The 14,697-nt window shown below is 34.7% G+C and overlaps 1 protein-coding gene across 3 annotated transcripts in view; it reads left to right on the top strand.

Moving 5' to 3' along the window:
* Positions 1 to 14,697, top strand: part of LOC107590470 (nuclear factor of activated T-cells, cytoplasmic 2-like) — a 37,914-nt gene that overhangs the window by 2,516 nt on the left and 20,701 nt on the right. For all 3 annotated transcript variants that reach the window (XM_016279220.1, XM_016279221.1, XM_016279219.1), the window contains exons 2-6: positions 3,647 to 4,565; positions 5,712 to 5,880; positions 11,997 to 12,199; positions 12,297 to 12,469; positions 14,249 to 14,389. In XM_016279220.1, coding sequence (XP_016134706.1) covers positions 3,647 to 4,565; positions 5,712 to 5,880; positions 11,997 to 12,199; positions 12,297 to 12,469; positions 14,249 to 14,389 — 1,605 coding nt within the window. The remainder of the gene's footprint in view (positions 1 to 3,646; positions 4,566 to 5,711; positions 5,881 to 11,996; positions 12,200 to 12,296; positions 12,470 to 14,248; positions 14,390 to 14,697) is intronic.

The raw sequence follows: 14,697 nt of genomic DNA, 5'->3' as shown, positions 1-14,697 counted from the left end.
CCTCCCTCCGTCGTCACCTCCCTGGACTCTGTCTGCCGGCTCCCTTCCAGGTGTCCGTCCTCCTCCCTCTGTTGGTTCTACGGCGTGAGGACGCACCTTCCGGGAGGGGGGCGAAATGTCAGGGTTGGACTGTCTTTGTGTTTTGCTCCCTGTGATCCAGTTTCTCCCTCATGTGCCCTTATTTGGTCGTTCCTGTTCCTGTCCACTTTGTCTCTTAATTAGTAATTCTGTTCACCTGTGTTCCTCCCAATTCCAATTATTTTATTATTAAAGCAATATTTTTATTATTTTAATTGGCTCACATTTGGGGCAAATGCTACCATGATGTGGCAAGTTAAATAATATTGGGGTTTTTTCTAATTACGTTAATAAAACTGATTTGTTTTTCTTCAATAGCCGTCTTGAATTATTATATATATTTTTATTATGCATTAAAGACAAGGAAATGTTTGTTAATGGAGGTTGCTGATGGGTTAACAGTGTGAGAATAGTATTTTACAGTAGCTTAGACTCTTGGCCCGTAAGACACAGATCCAGACTTGCCCTGCTGTATTCCATTGTGTACATCAACAGAGGATTTAGATGATGATAAATCAATTAAAGACAGACACGTTATCACACTTTTTAGGTAGCTTCTTGCAAAACAAATAAATGATAATTATTATATGAAATAGTATGAACATGCTTGTACATTGTTACAAAAAAATATTGCAAATAAATGCTGTTCTTTTTTCTTTTTATTCATCAAAGAATCCTGGGAAAAAGTCACCAAAATATTATGCAGTAAATTGGTTTTCAACATTGATAATAATCAGAAATGGGAAAATTTCTGATTTTAAAAAATCAGAATGATTCCTGAAGGATCATGTGACACTGAAGCCTGGAGTAATGATGCTGAAAATTCAGCTTTACCATCACAGAATTTTTTTTTACAATATTTTAAAATAGAAGTTATTTTAAATGGCATTTCACAATATTACTGGTTTTACTGTAATTTTTTATTAAATGCAGCTTTGGTTGGTACTGTAAAAATTTATTTTAAAATATTTATATATTTATTTAATTATTTATTATTGATGTAAACCATTTTGTTGCATTTATATTAATAAATAATTTATATAAATATTAATTTTGTAAACACATTTTATTTATATATATATAGTATACACAATCATTTTAGTGGTTGTAAATAAGTTTGTTTATATATATATATATTTATATTAAACTTTTATTTTATTTTATTAAAATAAAATGTTTTGTTGTAAGATATTGCAGTTGAAATATTTGATAGTGTTGTTCTGTCACATTGTATATTCTAGTTGCTGTTAAGTAATCATTTATTTATGTTTATTTGTTTCACTTACATTTTATATAAATGTATACAAATTTAGAAATCAGTGATATTTGAATTGGCACTTTTTACTACTACTATTTTAAAAATTAATTTAGTTTATTAATTTACCATCACATCAGACATTTTAGATAAGAACTGCATTTTTCCCCAAACGGTCAGAGTGTGATCATTTCATTCACAATTTTGATGTTGTGCATGATGGTAATGACATTTGAACTTGAACTAACACAGCGTCACACATTATATCAAAACCGGACATTTGACAGAATGCACATTTTTCTGTATTCACAGAATGACCTACTGGCATATCTCAAAATGTGTGAAATACTACAGAGCACATTATGTAGAATACTGTATCCCATAATCCTGACTTGACCTTTTATTTCCAGTGTGTAAAATGAACCAGAACTAATCTCTACCAGGTTGAGTTAGTTGATTGGACTTCCGAACCAAAATTTGTGTAAATTAATACACAAAATTTTATAAAAAATGCAAAACAACTGTATTTATTTCCATAGAGTCAGGTTCCAGAAGTTAAAATTGTGAATCATAACTTAAAGAGAGACCTACTATGAGCTACAAGGTTGTTAATCGACGTTACATGCTTCTGTTGAAGTCCTCATCACACATTTGAACTGATTTTTATAATAATCATGTTTAGCAGTGGACTGAAAAAATACATAACTACATAAACTACGGAGAACTCCACCAATCACAGATTCACAACAAGTAAATTGTGCCAAAAGGAACTCTTCAGTGTGCGGTCAATCCCAGGAAGCACTGCGAATGACGTATTTGTATGCATGCTATGCATATTTTTCAATGAATGTTGTAATGACCATCTTGTAATCATGATTATGTCATTCACAAAGTTTCCTGGCATTGTAGTTCTTTCAATTGAAGCCTTCAAGTTCACACTCTTGTACCTTTGCCTTTTTGCCCGATTTTCAAATATTTTTTGCTTCAAATCAAAGTTTTTTAACATGATGCTTCACTGCATAGCTGGTTGGTTTGGTTCATGGCTTTTAGCTCTTAAATGAAGACCTTTTAAAAATCCCTATGGGAAAAATGTAGTCGCTTCATAACTAATGAACGTTGCAATATTCACACTATTACTGAAGCAACACTGAACTAAATTGAGCTAAATGTCATGCAGTGCTGGGCAGATTACTTACCAAATATAGTCTGTAATTGGTTATAAATTATATGATGAAAACTGTAGTCGGTAATGTAATCTAGATTACTAATTTTAGGTAAAGTATTCTGACTACTTTTGGATTACTTTTAGATTACTTTTGACCAAACTTGTTTATAGATTTGAATTGGTTTATTGTTGTTATTGTAAAAAACTAAGAAAAATAAAATATATTCCATTCTTTGTTATCAACGTAATGAAATGTATTAAACATTACAATACTCCAGGGTTTCCCAAATTGGGATACTTTTTTTTTTTTTGGTCTTTTTTTTTTGGTACATCAACAGTGTTTATTAACTAGGGTAATTATTTGTCTCATAGATGGTATGAATAGTGTAATTGATTGAGAGGTGCTTTTGTCCCCAAATTCAGAAGCTTGGATCGCACATTAATTTGCATGGCATTTACATGGCCGTTCTATATTGTTAATGTTCAAAGCTAAACTATATGACACAGTAGAATTTCCTTTCTAAAACAATTTAAACATTTGGAGAATCAATGAATTATGAATAATTCACTGTCACTGTGTGAATAATCTGTAATCATGTAATCCATAAAAAAGTATCTGTAATCTGGTTAGCAATATTTAAAAAAAAAAGAATCTAATCTAATCACAGGTACTAATATTTTTAATCTGATTACGTAAACCAGATTACATGAGATCAGTTACTACCCAGCACTGATGACACTATTGTCTTTGCTTCATAACTAATTAACTTTGCAACATTTATACTATTATTGAATTTAATTGAATGAACATTGAAATTGAACTGAATAATGACACAATTGTCTTTTTTGAGATGCTTTACAGCGGAAATTGTATTTGGATCATAAATAAAGAACTTTGCAGCATTGACGTTGTTATTGAATTTAATTGAATCAATATTGAACTAAATTAATGACACTATTGTCTTTTTAGAGCTGCTTTTCAGCTGAAATTGTGTAACTTTTTGTACTGTTGTTTTTTTGTTGGTTTATTACTGTGAAGCTGCTTTTAAACTATCTGTATTGTATAAAATGCTATAAATAAATGTGATTTGATTTTAAATAATAGGAAGCATCTTACCCATTTTGTGTCTGTTGTTTGTTTGTTACAGATGAGCAAAGCATCTCCTCGCACAAAGACCTCATCTCTCCTCCCGGCCTCTCCTATCCTGTGGAGGAAGCTCAAGCGTACGGCATCAAGCCGTGTGCGGCTTCCTTCGCCGAACTCAACGAAGCATTCTCTGGCTATGAGCAACTGGAGCCGAAGAGCTTCCTGGAGAACGCCAGACCCAACAGCCAAGCCCTGAGCCCCCGAATCGAGATCACGCCTTCCCGTGAGCACTACAGCCATGGACGAGACTCGCTCCAGAACCATCTCTTGAACACCAGCCCCAGTCCCGGTCTCACCGTGCCTGGTCACGACCCTTTGGCCTACCGGGAGCCGCAGTGCCTGAGTCCCGCCAGCAGCAACTCATCCACCTCCTGGCACTCGGAGAACCACTCGCCTTGGGCTTCCCCTTGCGTTTCGCCCAGCAATAGCCAAGCAGCTGGAGAACTTTGCCCTAGACTCCAGGGCATCCACACGGGTTCCCCTCGCACCAGTCCGGGCACTTCTCCGCGAAGCAGCCTGGCCGAGGACTGCTGCGTGGGGCCGCGTTCTCCTTCGCCCCGGCCCGGCTCGCGATCCACCTCTCCTCTATGCAAACGCACCTACGACATGTACAGAAACCTGGTTCCGGTGGCCCGGTCACGCAGCCCGTCGCCCCACGGTGGCCACGAAGAGCATCACGCCCCCCATTATGGCTCCAATAACATCTCAGGGGTGATGAATGGGTTTGGCATCGCCCAAGCTAGTTCCATTCCTACCAAAATCGTGAAGACCAACCAGCAGGCCTACCCGCTTTACCCAGAGAACCACACTGATAGTTACCTGGTGTCATGTGACCAGGAAGTGAAGACCAAACCTGGCCCTGAACCGTTCTTCGTAATCCCTCAAATCTGGCCTAATCAGCTGATGCCGGGAATATGCAGGTAAATATTTGCTCAAGTGTCATCATTTTCATTTTGATGCATGGTTTGCTTGAAAAGTGATGAGAATTAAAGGAAGATAATTAGTTGTCATTACAGTTTGGTAAATTATGTCTTTATTCACAATTAAAGAAAAAAAATGTACTCTTATTTACATTTTTGATGGTACATGTAAATACCGATCTAGAAAGTAGGATTATCGGTCACCGATATTTGACCAATATGCATTTGTATATAGATGATAAATTTGAATAAAATCAAATTTTCATTAAAAATGTAAATATTTTTTTTAAGTGTATAAAAATGTTGGTTTATTTTCTGTTGGCAAACCTGTCAGTTGGCTAAGCAGACCTGGTTATTGGCCTCTACCGATAATATAAAATATAATTTTTTTTTTTAAATAAATATAAATTTAATATAATATTATTTTAACATAAAAATAAAAAATATAAATTAAATTTTTTTTTTTTAAATGTATGGTCGTAAGATTTTTTAAAATGTTTTTGAAAAAAGTATCTTATGCCCCCGAAGACTGCATTTATTTGATACAAAAAATACAGTAAAAATAATAATAATATGTTTTTTTTAACTATTTAAAATAACAGTTTTTTTATTTTAATATATTTTAAAATGTAATTTATTTCTGTGATGCAAAGCTGAATTTTCAGCATCATTACTCCAGTCTTCAGTGTCACATGATCCTTCACAAATCATTCTAATATGCTGATCTGCTGCTCAAGAAATGTTTCTTATTATAAATGCTGAAAACCATTGTGCTGCTTAATTTTTTTGTGGAAACGGTGATTATTTTCCAGATACTTTGGTGAAAGGAAAGTTCAAAAGAACAGCATTTATTTGAAATAGACATTTTTGTAACATTATAAATGTCTTTACTGTCCCTTTTGATCAGTTAAATGCATCCTTGCTGAATAAAAGTATTATTTAAAAACAAAAAAATCTTACTGACCCCAAACTATAAATATGTTTCTAGTTGGACCTGTTATCAGTGGCACAGACAGTCTTATTACTTGTATAAGGTGACGAGTTCTGCAAAGCCCTTCACGGCTCACACACCTGCTGCTCTTTTTTGTGCTACGAATCGGATATGTAAAGCAAATGAGCATGACTATCATCTTTCATCTCTCCCAGCATCCCAGTGGCTTCCTTGCCCCCGCTGGAGTGGCCTCTGCCCAGCCGCACCGATCAGTACGAGCTCCACATCGAGGTGCAGCCCAAACCACACCACAGGGCTCACTATGAGACCGAGGGCAGCCGCGGGGCGGTCAAAGCCCCCACCGGTGGTCACACGGTGGTCCAGGTGGGTGTTCATTCTAGAAGTGCGCCGATCCGAAATTCAGTATCGGTATGGCTCCGATATTGGCATTTTCTGCTGGATCGGGGTATCGGTCAGATGAGAGCGATCCAAATCCGATATTGTGCTTATACTATTGTGTTATTGGTAAGCCCCAAGAAAGGCACAAAAACATTATGAAGCACCATAGAGTTTCCGTGCACTATATTTTAAGTCTTCTGAAGCTGTTCCATTGTTTAATGTGCGGTTCAGTTGAATATTTAAGTCGTTAAATTCAGGTTCTCGTAAACTCTTCTCTCCGCTGCGGCTGTCAGTTATACTCCACTCAGCTTTCAAACTGCGCGTTGCATTCGTTACGACAGTCAAGACGATGAAAATCTCTCCAAGTCTATATGATTCACTGTTCCTATTATTATACTTGATCTGTAGATAAAGATAAATGGTTTTGCATGAAAGTACTTTATCTTGCTGGAGTTTAGTGCTGTTTCTAAATCATTTTACTTTCTACCGGGTGTCTGTTAGATCACAGCACTGTCGTAGAGAGCGCTATGAATCATTCTTCACGTGCACAGGAACTGAAATTTAAAACGGTTCAAAGAAAAGACTCTATTGCACTGATATAATACACTACGCATCTATATCTTTGTGTTTGGAACTTCTCTATGCTGCACGCTGTGACTCCGTGTTGCTTGAAGCGCGTCATTCTGCGCACGGGATGTGCATAAGCGCTTTGTGCCGCTCTGTATTGGAGCCTTTCATATCATAATACTTTTGCACAATGATAGATTATTAATAGCCTTTCTTGTTCTGTCCTATCTATCATATGTTGCTGCCTCATTACTGTGCTATACATTAAATAAAATAATAATTAAAATTTTATATAAGTATATATATTTATATATAAATATATTTATTTGTTTGTTTTCATGAATGTACTTTACGACATACAAAGAGCAATGTGTAACATTTTACCAGATTTAGTTCTACACCTACTTTACTTTTATTTGTTCCCCACTAAATAATGTTTTTTCATTAAATGTTTAGATTTTATAAAATTATTGTGCACTCATGATTTTTCTAGAGTAACGTTTGCTTCTGAATTATCCACTAACTTAGTTTATAATAGTATTTTTTTATCATAGATTATGATTTATTATTTTTTCAATTTTTTTTTATAATGAAGTTGTCTATATTTAGTAGATTGTGTTTAACACACAAAAGAGTGACGATCAAGTCAACACACAATGAGGTATAGAAATTCTACACACAAAAAAAAAACCTGCACTGTTATCGGATCGATATCGGTATCGTCCGATACTCAGAATTTCTGGTATCGGATCGGGTTTGGTTCTTAAAAAAGGGTATCGAGCCACCCCTACTTCATTCTGTCTCGTCTCACTAGACGTGCGTGTAAAGGTATTTCCTAGTCATTATGCAGCGTGAGGTGATTTTGCCCCAGGCCAGGGCTATGAAAATGGCCTGTGTGTTGTCTGTGTTGTCCGTTATTTTTATCAATCCTCACACAAATGAACGCACTCATTCATCAGTAGTGTGTGCTAAGACGAGCATCACTATTGTTATTGCTCATGCTTATGGTCAGGGACTTTTGACATTTTTTTCCCTAAAATCCCTAACCTAATAATTTAAACGTCAGCTCGTAACTCATCCAGATACAGAAATGAGACCTCAAATAATGCAGATTGTTAAGCCAAGACTTTGTGTTTGAATCGTAACTACCTAAGGAAGCACCCAGAACACCCTATCAACTACTAAGCAACACCTTATGAATCTCACAGAACACCCTAGCAACATGGCTTATTTTAATTAATTTTATTTGTATTATTTTAATCTATTTTATTATTTTTATTTTATTTTATTATTTTGTAATTATTTTTATTTGTTTTACTTTTGTATAATTACTAATTATTTATTATATATTTTATTTTATAAATGGCATTTTGTAAAAATATTTTTTTATTTGTATTACTTTTTTATTTTATTAAGTATATATATTTTTTATAAATTTGTATTACTTTTTACATTATTGTTTGTGTGTGTGTGTGTGTGTTTTATTTTTTATTACTTTTTAAATCTCTTTAATTTTTTTGTAAATGGCATTCTTTTTTTTAATATTCTTTTATTTATATTACTTTTTTAATTACATTGCATTTTAATTTTTTTGTTTGTATTCTATATTACTTTTACATTATTTATTGTTTATTTGTTTTTTATATATATTTTTATTTTATATCTTATTTTTTACCTCTAATTTTATTGTATTAATTGCATTTTTTAAATAGATTTTATCTGTATTACTTTTTATTTTATTTGTAGCATTTTTTTTTACATTTTTTTTTATTTTAATTTTATTGTTTGTTTGTTTTATTTATTTGTATTACTATTTAATTAAAATGTATTAATTGCAATTTTGAAAATATATATTTATTTGTTTATTTACATTTTTTTAACACTGGTTTTCATGATGGTAATTTTTATTTTGTCATAGAGTCTTTAGAGTAAGAGGGTTTTGCTGCTTCCAGATTAGCTTTTAGATTGCTTAACTCTCTTCAGGAAGTTGTGTTTACCTCGAGCTTTTACAGACGCAGTAATGGCAGCTGTATTCTGAAGACACATGATATTGTTCAGTTTGTTTACTATTTAAAGTTTGAAGTTGCTCGGGTAACAGTTTAAATGAAAGCCCTCTTGTTGCTTTTTGCTCTCTCAGTGTAAACCATCTTTAATGGTCTTGTTAGCGGAGCGGCCAGCATCCTTCCGCTAAAGATTGCAGACTGCCTTGGCAAAGCCAAAATGTTTAATGCTTTCCATTCCCTGGCACTGGCTGTGGTCAGTGCAGTGCGTCGCTGGCCAATCACGTGGTGGGAGTTACTCAGGACTGCCCCTTCATCTACTTTACTTTTCCGATCTCACCACTGACTCACCGCTCGCCAGCTGCCATGGCAACCAGGTTCTCAGATGGCCCATGGAAACAGCCGTGTTTACCCTCTTCATGAGGCCCGTCTCTCGTACCGGACTCACTCACATGTACCTTAAAGAGACACACTTACATGTTCATGCACAATGACAGGATTTATAGAATTCTGCTGTCGAAATACAAACCCGATTACAAAAAAGTTGGGACACTGTACAAATTGTGAATAAAAACAGAATGCAATGATGTGGAAGTTTCAAATTTCAATATTTTATTCAGAATACAACATAGATGACATATCAAATGTTTAAACTGAGAAAATGTATCATTTTAAGGGAAAAATAAGTTGATTTTAAATTTCATGGCATCAACACATCTCAAAAAAGTTGGGACAAGGCCATGTTTACCACTGTGTGGCATCCCCTCTTCTTTTTATAACAGTCTGCAAACGTCTGGGGACTGAGGAGACAAGTTGCTCAAGTTTAAGAATAGGAATAAAGCCAATTGAAATTTTAGGTTACTAAACCTAGTACTATCTGCCATTCTTTTGCTCCAACTGCACACATTTCAGCCCACATATCTGATGCAACATTGTTGTTCTCCAATTTTGTCCACCAAATATGAGAGATGTGGTGTTTACACATGCCCTGCTCAATGTGCCAGAGTAAATTTAGCTGCATCTTCATGCTCTGTGGTTTCTGCATGCTTCCTTCCGATCTAGACCTTTTTTTTTTTTAAGAGTGCACATCTAATTTGTTACTTGCGTTTTTGTGTGTCATCTGCTTTCAGTATTCACATGACTCTGTTTGTGCAATCATGTCATAGTGATATGAATGTTTTCAGTAAATCCCAAAAGGAGACTAAGAAAGGTCAGTGTTTCCATCAGTTGCTTGCAAAGGAAGCAGCTGAAATGTAGTTATTTTGAAAGTGACTTATACTTTTATCATATAATCTGTCGTGTGGTTTTGACACAAACTGAAGGCTGTTAGTTATTTAACAAAACGCAAGATCTTCGATATAAACAAATATAAATATAAAAGATATAGTTTTAAACATTTTTTGAAATATACATGTTTTTTAAATGTATTTTTATTTTTAGTACTTTTTATTTTTATTTTATTAATTGCATTTATTTAATTGCAGTTTTAAAAAAATCTATATATTTTTGTTTATTTAATATATTTTTATTTATTTTATTTACATTATTGTTTTTATTTTTGACTATTTGTACCTCTTTTATGTTATTTATAAATTGCAGTTATTTTTTTTAAATGTATGCTTTTATTTGTATTACTTTTAAATTATTTTATTAATTGCATTTTTAAAAATATTAGTTTTTTACTTTTATTGTGTTTATTTGTTTTTTTATGTTATGTTTTATTTTATTATTTTTAAATGTTTACATTTTATTGTATTTTTATGTTATTCATTCATTTATTTTTTTACATTATTGTTATTTTCATGATGGTCATTTATAGACGGAAATATGTCAACGCAAAGAAAAGTGAGGTTAGGATTTTTCAAGCATACGCATTATGCAGGACAAGGCTTACAGGTTCAATAGCAAATAAACACCAAGTTTGTGTTTGCAGAGATCATCAAAGTTCCCTTGAGCAATGCATGTATCTCTAATTGTAGGGATTGTCCTTACAATTAGTTTATTACAAGTTGTTTGAATGGAAAGGTTAAGCTCTCTAAATGATCAAGTAGTTTTTTCACCCTCATATTATATTAAAACTGTTTTTTTTTTTTTGCACAAAGCCCTTAAATTGCACTCTCCAAAATCTCTAGTCGTGAAATACGTGAAGTTATAATGTAGCTAGATAAAGCCTGTTTTGCTTCTGTTTCTACAACAAGATGACATGGCCATAGTTGTTTTTCTCATTGGGCTTGCCATGTTTTGCATATGAAAATGTGAGCCATTTGCCTCTGTGTCAAACAGGACTTGAAAGCTCTTCTGAATTATTAACCTTCAGACAGCAAACCAAGATGCATTTGTGCAATCTCCCATTTTTCTGCATATGCATAAACCCAATTTTAGAAAAAAAATGTTGCACTCAGGCACTGTATGATTTCCAAACTGCCACACCAAATTCATTCAGATTTTGGTTTGAATTTGAAATTGATCTTCCACGATCAATCAAATGGCACTGGGAGGACCCATAGGCCACAAAACTTGCCACAGTTTGAGTTCTCGAGTGACTGATGAGTTTGAGGAGATTAGAAGAAGTTTGCAAACGTCACATGCCCCTTGGCTTGAGTTCAAGGTTTCTGGAAAAGCTAATGTTCCCAACTAGGAGAGCAGACCTTTGCTGAAAGAGCTGCTAAAAAGCGTGTTGCATGTGTGTGTCTGAGAGCCTGGTGATGTTGAGTTGGCATCATAGTGTTTCTTCACTGCTGTTTTTTAAGTTCAGGTTGAATCCTGAACATTTTGGGGGCATTTATGTGCAGGTATTTCACAGGTAACACAATTAATTAATTAATCTCATCCGTACATGCAATTTTGAGCTTTTGCAATTTATTTTTATTTTGTTAATTGAGAAAACAAGTTGCGTTTGACAATAGGCCAAAAACATCAACAAGCATGACAAATATGATATATTTTTTATATCTTTATATATTTTCAAAGTTTTTATATTTTTAGTATTTTTTTAATGTGTTTTTTTTTACATTAATACTTTTATTCAGCAAGGAAGCTTTAAATTAAGGATGCATTTAATTTAATTAAATTGATCAAAAGTGACAGTAAAGACATTTATAATGTTACAAAAGATTAGATTTCAGCAAAGAATCCTGAAAAAAAATGTGTCATGGTTTCCACAGAATTATGCACAACTGTTTTCAACATTGACAATAATCTGAAATGTTTCATGAGCAGCAAATCAGCATATGAGAATGATTTCTGAAGATCATGTGACACTGAAGACTGGAGCAATGATGATGAAAATTCAGCTTTGATCACAGGAATAAATTACATTTTTAAATATATTTAAACAACAATAAGCTCTTTTAAATTGTAATAATATTTACTATTTTTGTTGTATTTTTGATCAATTAAATACAGCTTTGGTGAGCATAAGGGAACTTCTTACCAAAATGTAAAACATTTTTTACCCCAACTTCATTACAAATTATAGAGTTAAGAACTGAATCATGCTAATAAATATCTCTTTTTGCGCTTTTCTGTGTGTAGTTACGTGGATACAGGGGCAAGGAGCCGCTGGGTTTAGAGATCTTCATTGGCACGGCAGACGAGCGAATCCTGAAGCCTCACGCTTTCTATCAGGTCCATCGCATTACCGGCAAAACCGTCACCACCACCAGCTACGAGAAGATCATCAGCAGCACCAAAGTCCTGGAGATTCCTCTCGAGCCAAAGAATAACATGAAAGCAATGTAAGTGAACCTTGATGATGATGGTTCTTCCTTCTCCAGTTTTTGGTTTTAAATATGCATAGTAACATGGCAGAAATTGCATTTGAATGCTTCTCAGAATTGATTGCGCTGGGATTCTCAAGCTTCGCAATGCCGACATCGAGCTGCGGAAAGGGGAGACGGACATCGGGCGGAAAAACACGCGTGTTCGACTGGTATTCCGTGTTCATATTGCCCAGCAAGGAGGCCAACATGTGTCTCTGCAGGTTGCTTCACATCCCATCGAATGCTGTGAGTAAAATTAATCTCCAAAATGGTGAAATGTGCTTAAAATCAGAATTAAATCAAAGCTGACCCCATAGGCGGAGGGTGAACCAACTCCAGGATAAGGCTAAAAGCAGCCAAATGTATTAAACATAATAAACCCGTCTTTTTAGGCAAGAACCAGCCATGGGTGACGTAGGCTAAAAAATGTTTAATGGGACTGAATTTGTATTTAACGTGATTACAATTGAATAAAAACGTTAGGAATTGATAATTATATATAACGTTTCCTTTCCATGGTTATTCAAACAGCGAATAAATTATAGCCTATATAGAAAGTGGCATTATCACTAACATTGATCTATCGCGAGTTTAAGCACTCTCAAAAAAAAAAAAAAAACTATCGTTATAATCACTGAAGCTGTATACACTGTGAAATGAATCTCTTACTTACATTGTACGTCCATCTGCGCTTTGTTTATGATGAGAGAATTCGCAAGAGTCCGGAATTCAGTCAGCGAACGCGCGCGCACTCAACAAAACCGATGAGTTTGAACGATGACTCATCTGAACGCCTCTGATTGGCCATTGCATTCCTAAGATCAACAGAATTGTGTGTGATTGGTTCAAATGCGCAACACTGTAAAAACGCCTAAAATGAAATACGGTGCAACATGAGCAGATCTTAATTTAATGCCCCAATCGACACTGTCTATTCATATTCACTTTGTTAGAAACAGACGTAATAGATTTAATTTATCTGTGCAGAGGCATTTTTGTCCAATTTAGTGCCATTTTTGCCCCAAGTCCCCGTGGCCAGGGGAAGGCTAAGCCTTACACACGCTCCGTCTATGGCTGACCTTATTCAAATTCTTTCTTGGTGGCTTAAACTCTGAAGGACCTATCAGGTTTAGCGGCTGGAAGTTAAGTATATGAACACATATTTCATGCTGTGTCTGGTTGCTCTGCTTCCTCCTCAGTTAGGTTTCCTTCGATGCAAACCAAGGTCAGCTTTGCAAAAGAGGAATGAATTTAAAATGAGCCTGATAAATTACTGCTCCCCATCCCCCTGTTTCTTTATTAGGAAGTTAAATCTGTTGTGTCAGACACTGAGATATCGTTGCTGTATTTGCAGACATATCTCACCCAGTTCACAGGTAAAACGCTGTATTATTTAGTTCAGCTTCGTACGCTTGGTTAATTCAGATTACAGCACATCGCACATCTGTCCAAAGGTCACTCGTATTTGTCTTAATCACAGTAGCTGAAGCGGATATTAAATTACAGATAAGTTTCACAAGTCCATGTCCTTAATATCGTGACAACAAACTTTATCACCGCCTGAAACATGATTTAATACTCCTTCAGCCTAAAGTAAATAAACAGGGTGTTTAATAAGCCGGATCATCCTGTCTGACTGTTTACATGGCATAATGTTAATTTGGCTGAAGCAAATTCATTTCATCTAATTCTTCTAGTTAAAAACCTCTTAATTCCAAAGCAAATAATTCATAAATGAATTCCCTGAGCTAGAATATGTTTGCTTCCTAATCTGTTGTATGACTAGCATACTAAATTCATAGTTTAAGATTATTAGTGTTATTGCTTGTATCATTTAGTAGGCAACCAATCCCAAGCAACAATCACAGCATTTATATAATTTTTTTAATATAATTTTAATTATATAATAATATTTAAATTTAATTTAATATTTAGATTCATATAATTAATTATATGATTATATTATATTATATATTAATTGTTTGAATTATACATCCATTGTTTGCGCTCTCTTTGACTCCATAGCCCAGAGGTCTGCCCACGAGCTGCCCATGGTAGAAAAGCAGGACATGGCCGCCTGTTCGGTTCTTGGAGGCCAGCAGATGATTCTCACCGGCCAGAACTTCAGCGCAGATTCAAAGGTGATTTTCATGGAGAAGACTCACGGTAAGTGCTTTAAGATTGGTTTTCAACGTTTCTGCCTAGTACACTTGCAGGTCCACGTGTAATCTGTTTCTGTGCAGATTTTGAGATATAATCACCCCAAGAAATGCAATTGTCCCTCCTGTGTTAACATACAGTATGTATTGAAACGGGAAGTTGGGGCTGGACATACTGAATGTGTGTGGTTTGTTTCTGGATTTTGCTAGGCGGTGAAAAGTCATTTTAATCATTTTATTTATGCTAAATCCTTGTTCAACTCCTCCTGGGAAGTTAGTATGTAGTAATTTCCCCGGAGGACATACTGCTGGCAT

This window comes from Sinocyclocheilus grahami, unplaced genomic scaffold (genome assembly GCF_001515645.1).
Source record: "Sinocyclocheilus grahami isolate Dianchi unplaced genomic scaffold, SAMN03320097.WGS_v1.1 scaffold128.1, whole genome shotgun sequence".
Classification (NCBI taxonomy): Eukaryota; Metazoa; Chordata; class Actinopteri; order Cypriniformes; family Cyprinidae; genus Sinocyclocheilus; species Sinocyclocheilus grahami.
The sequence above is the reverse complement of the archived record's forward strand: the minus strand, read 5'-3'. Positions and strand labels throughout refer to the sequence as shown.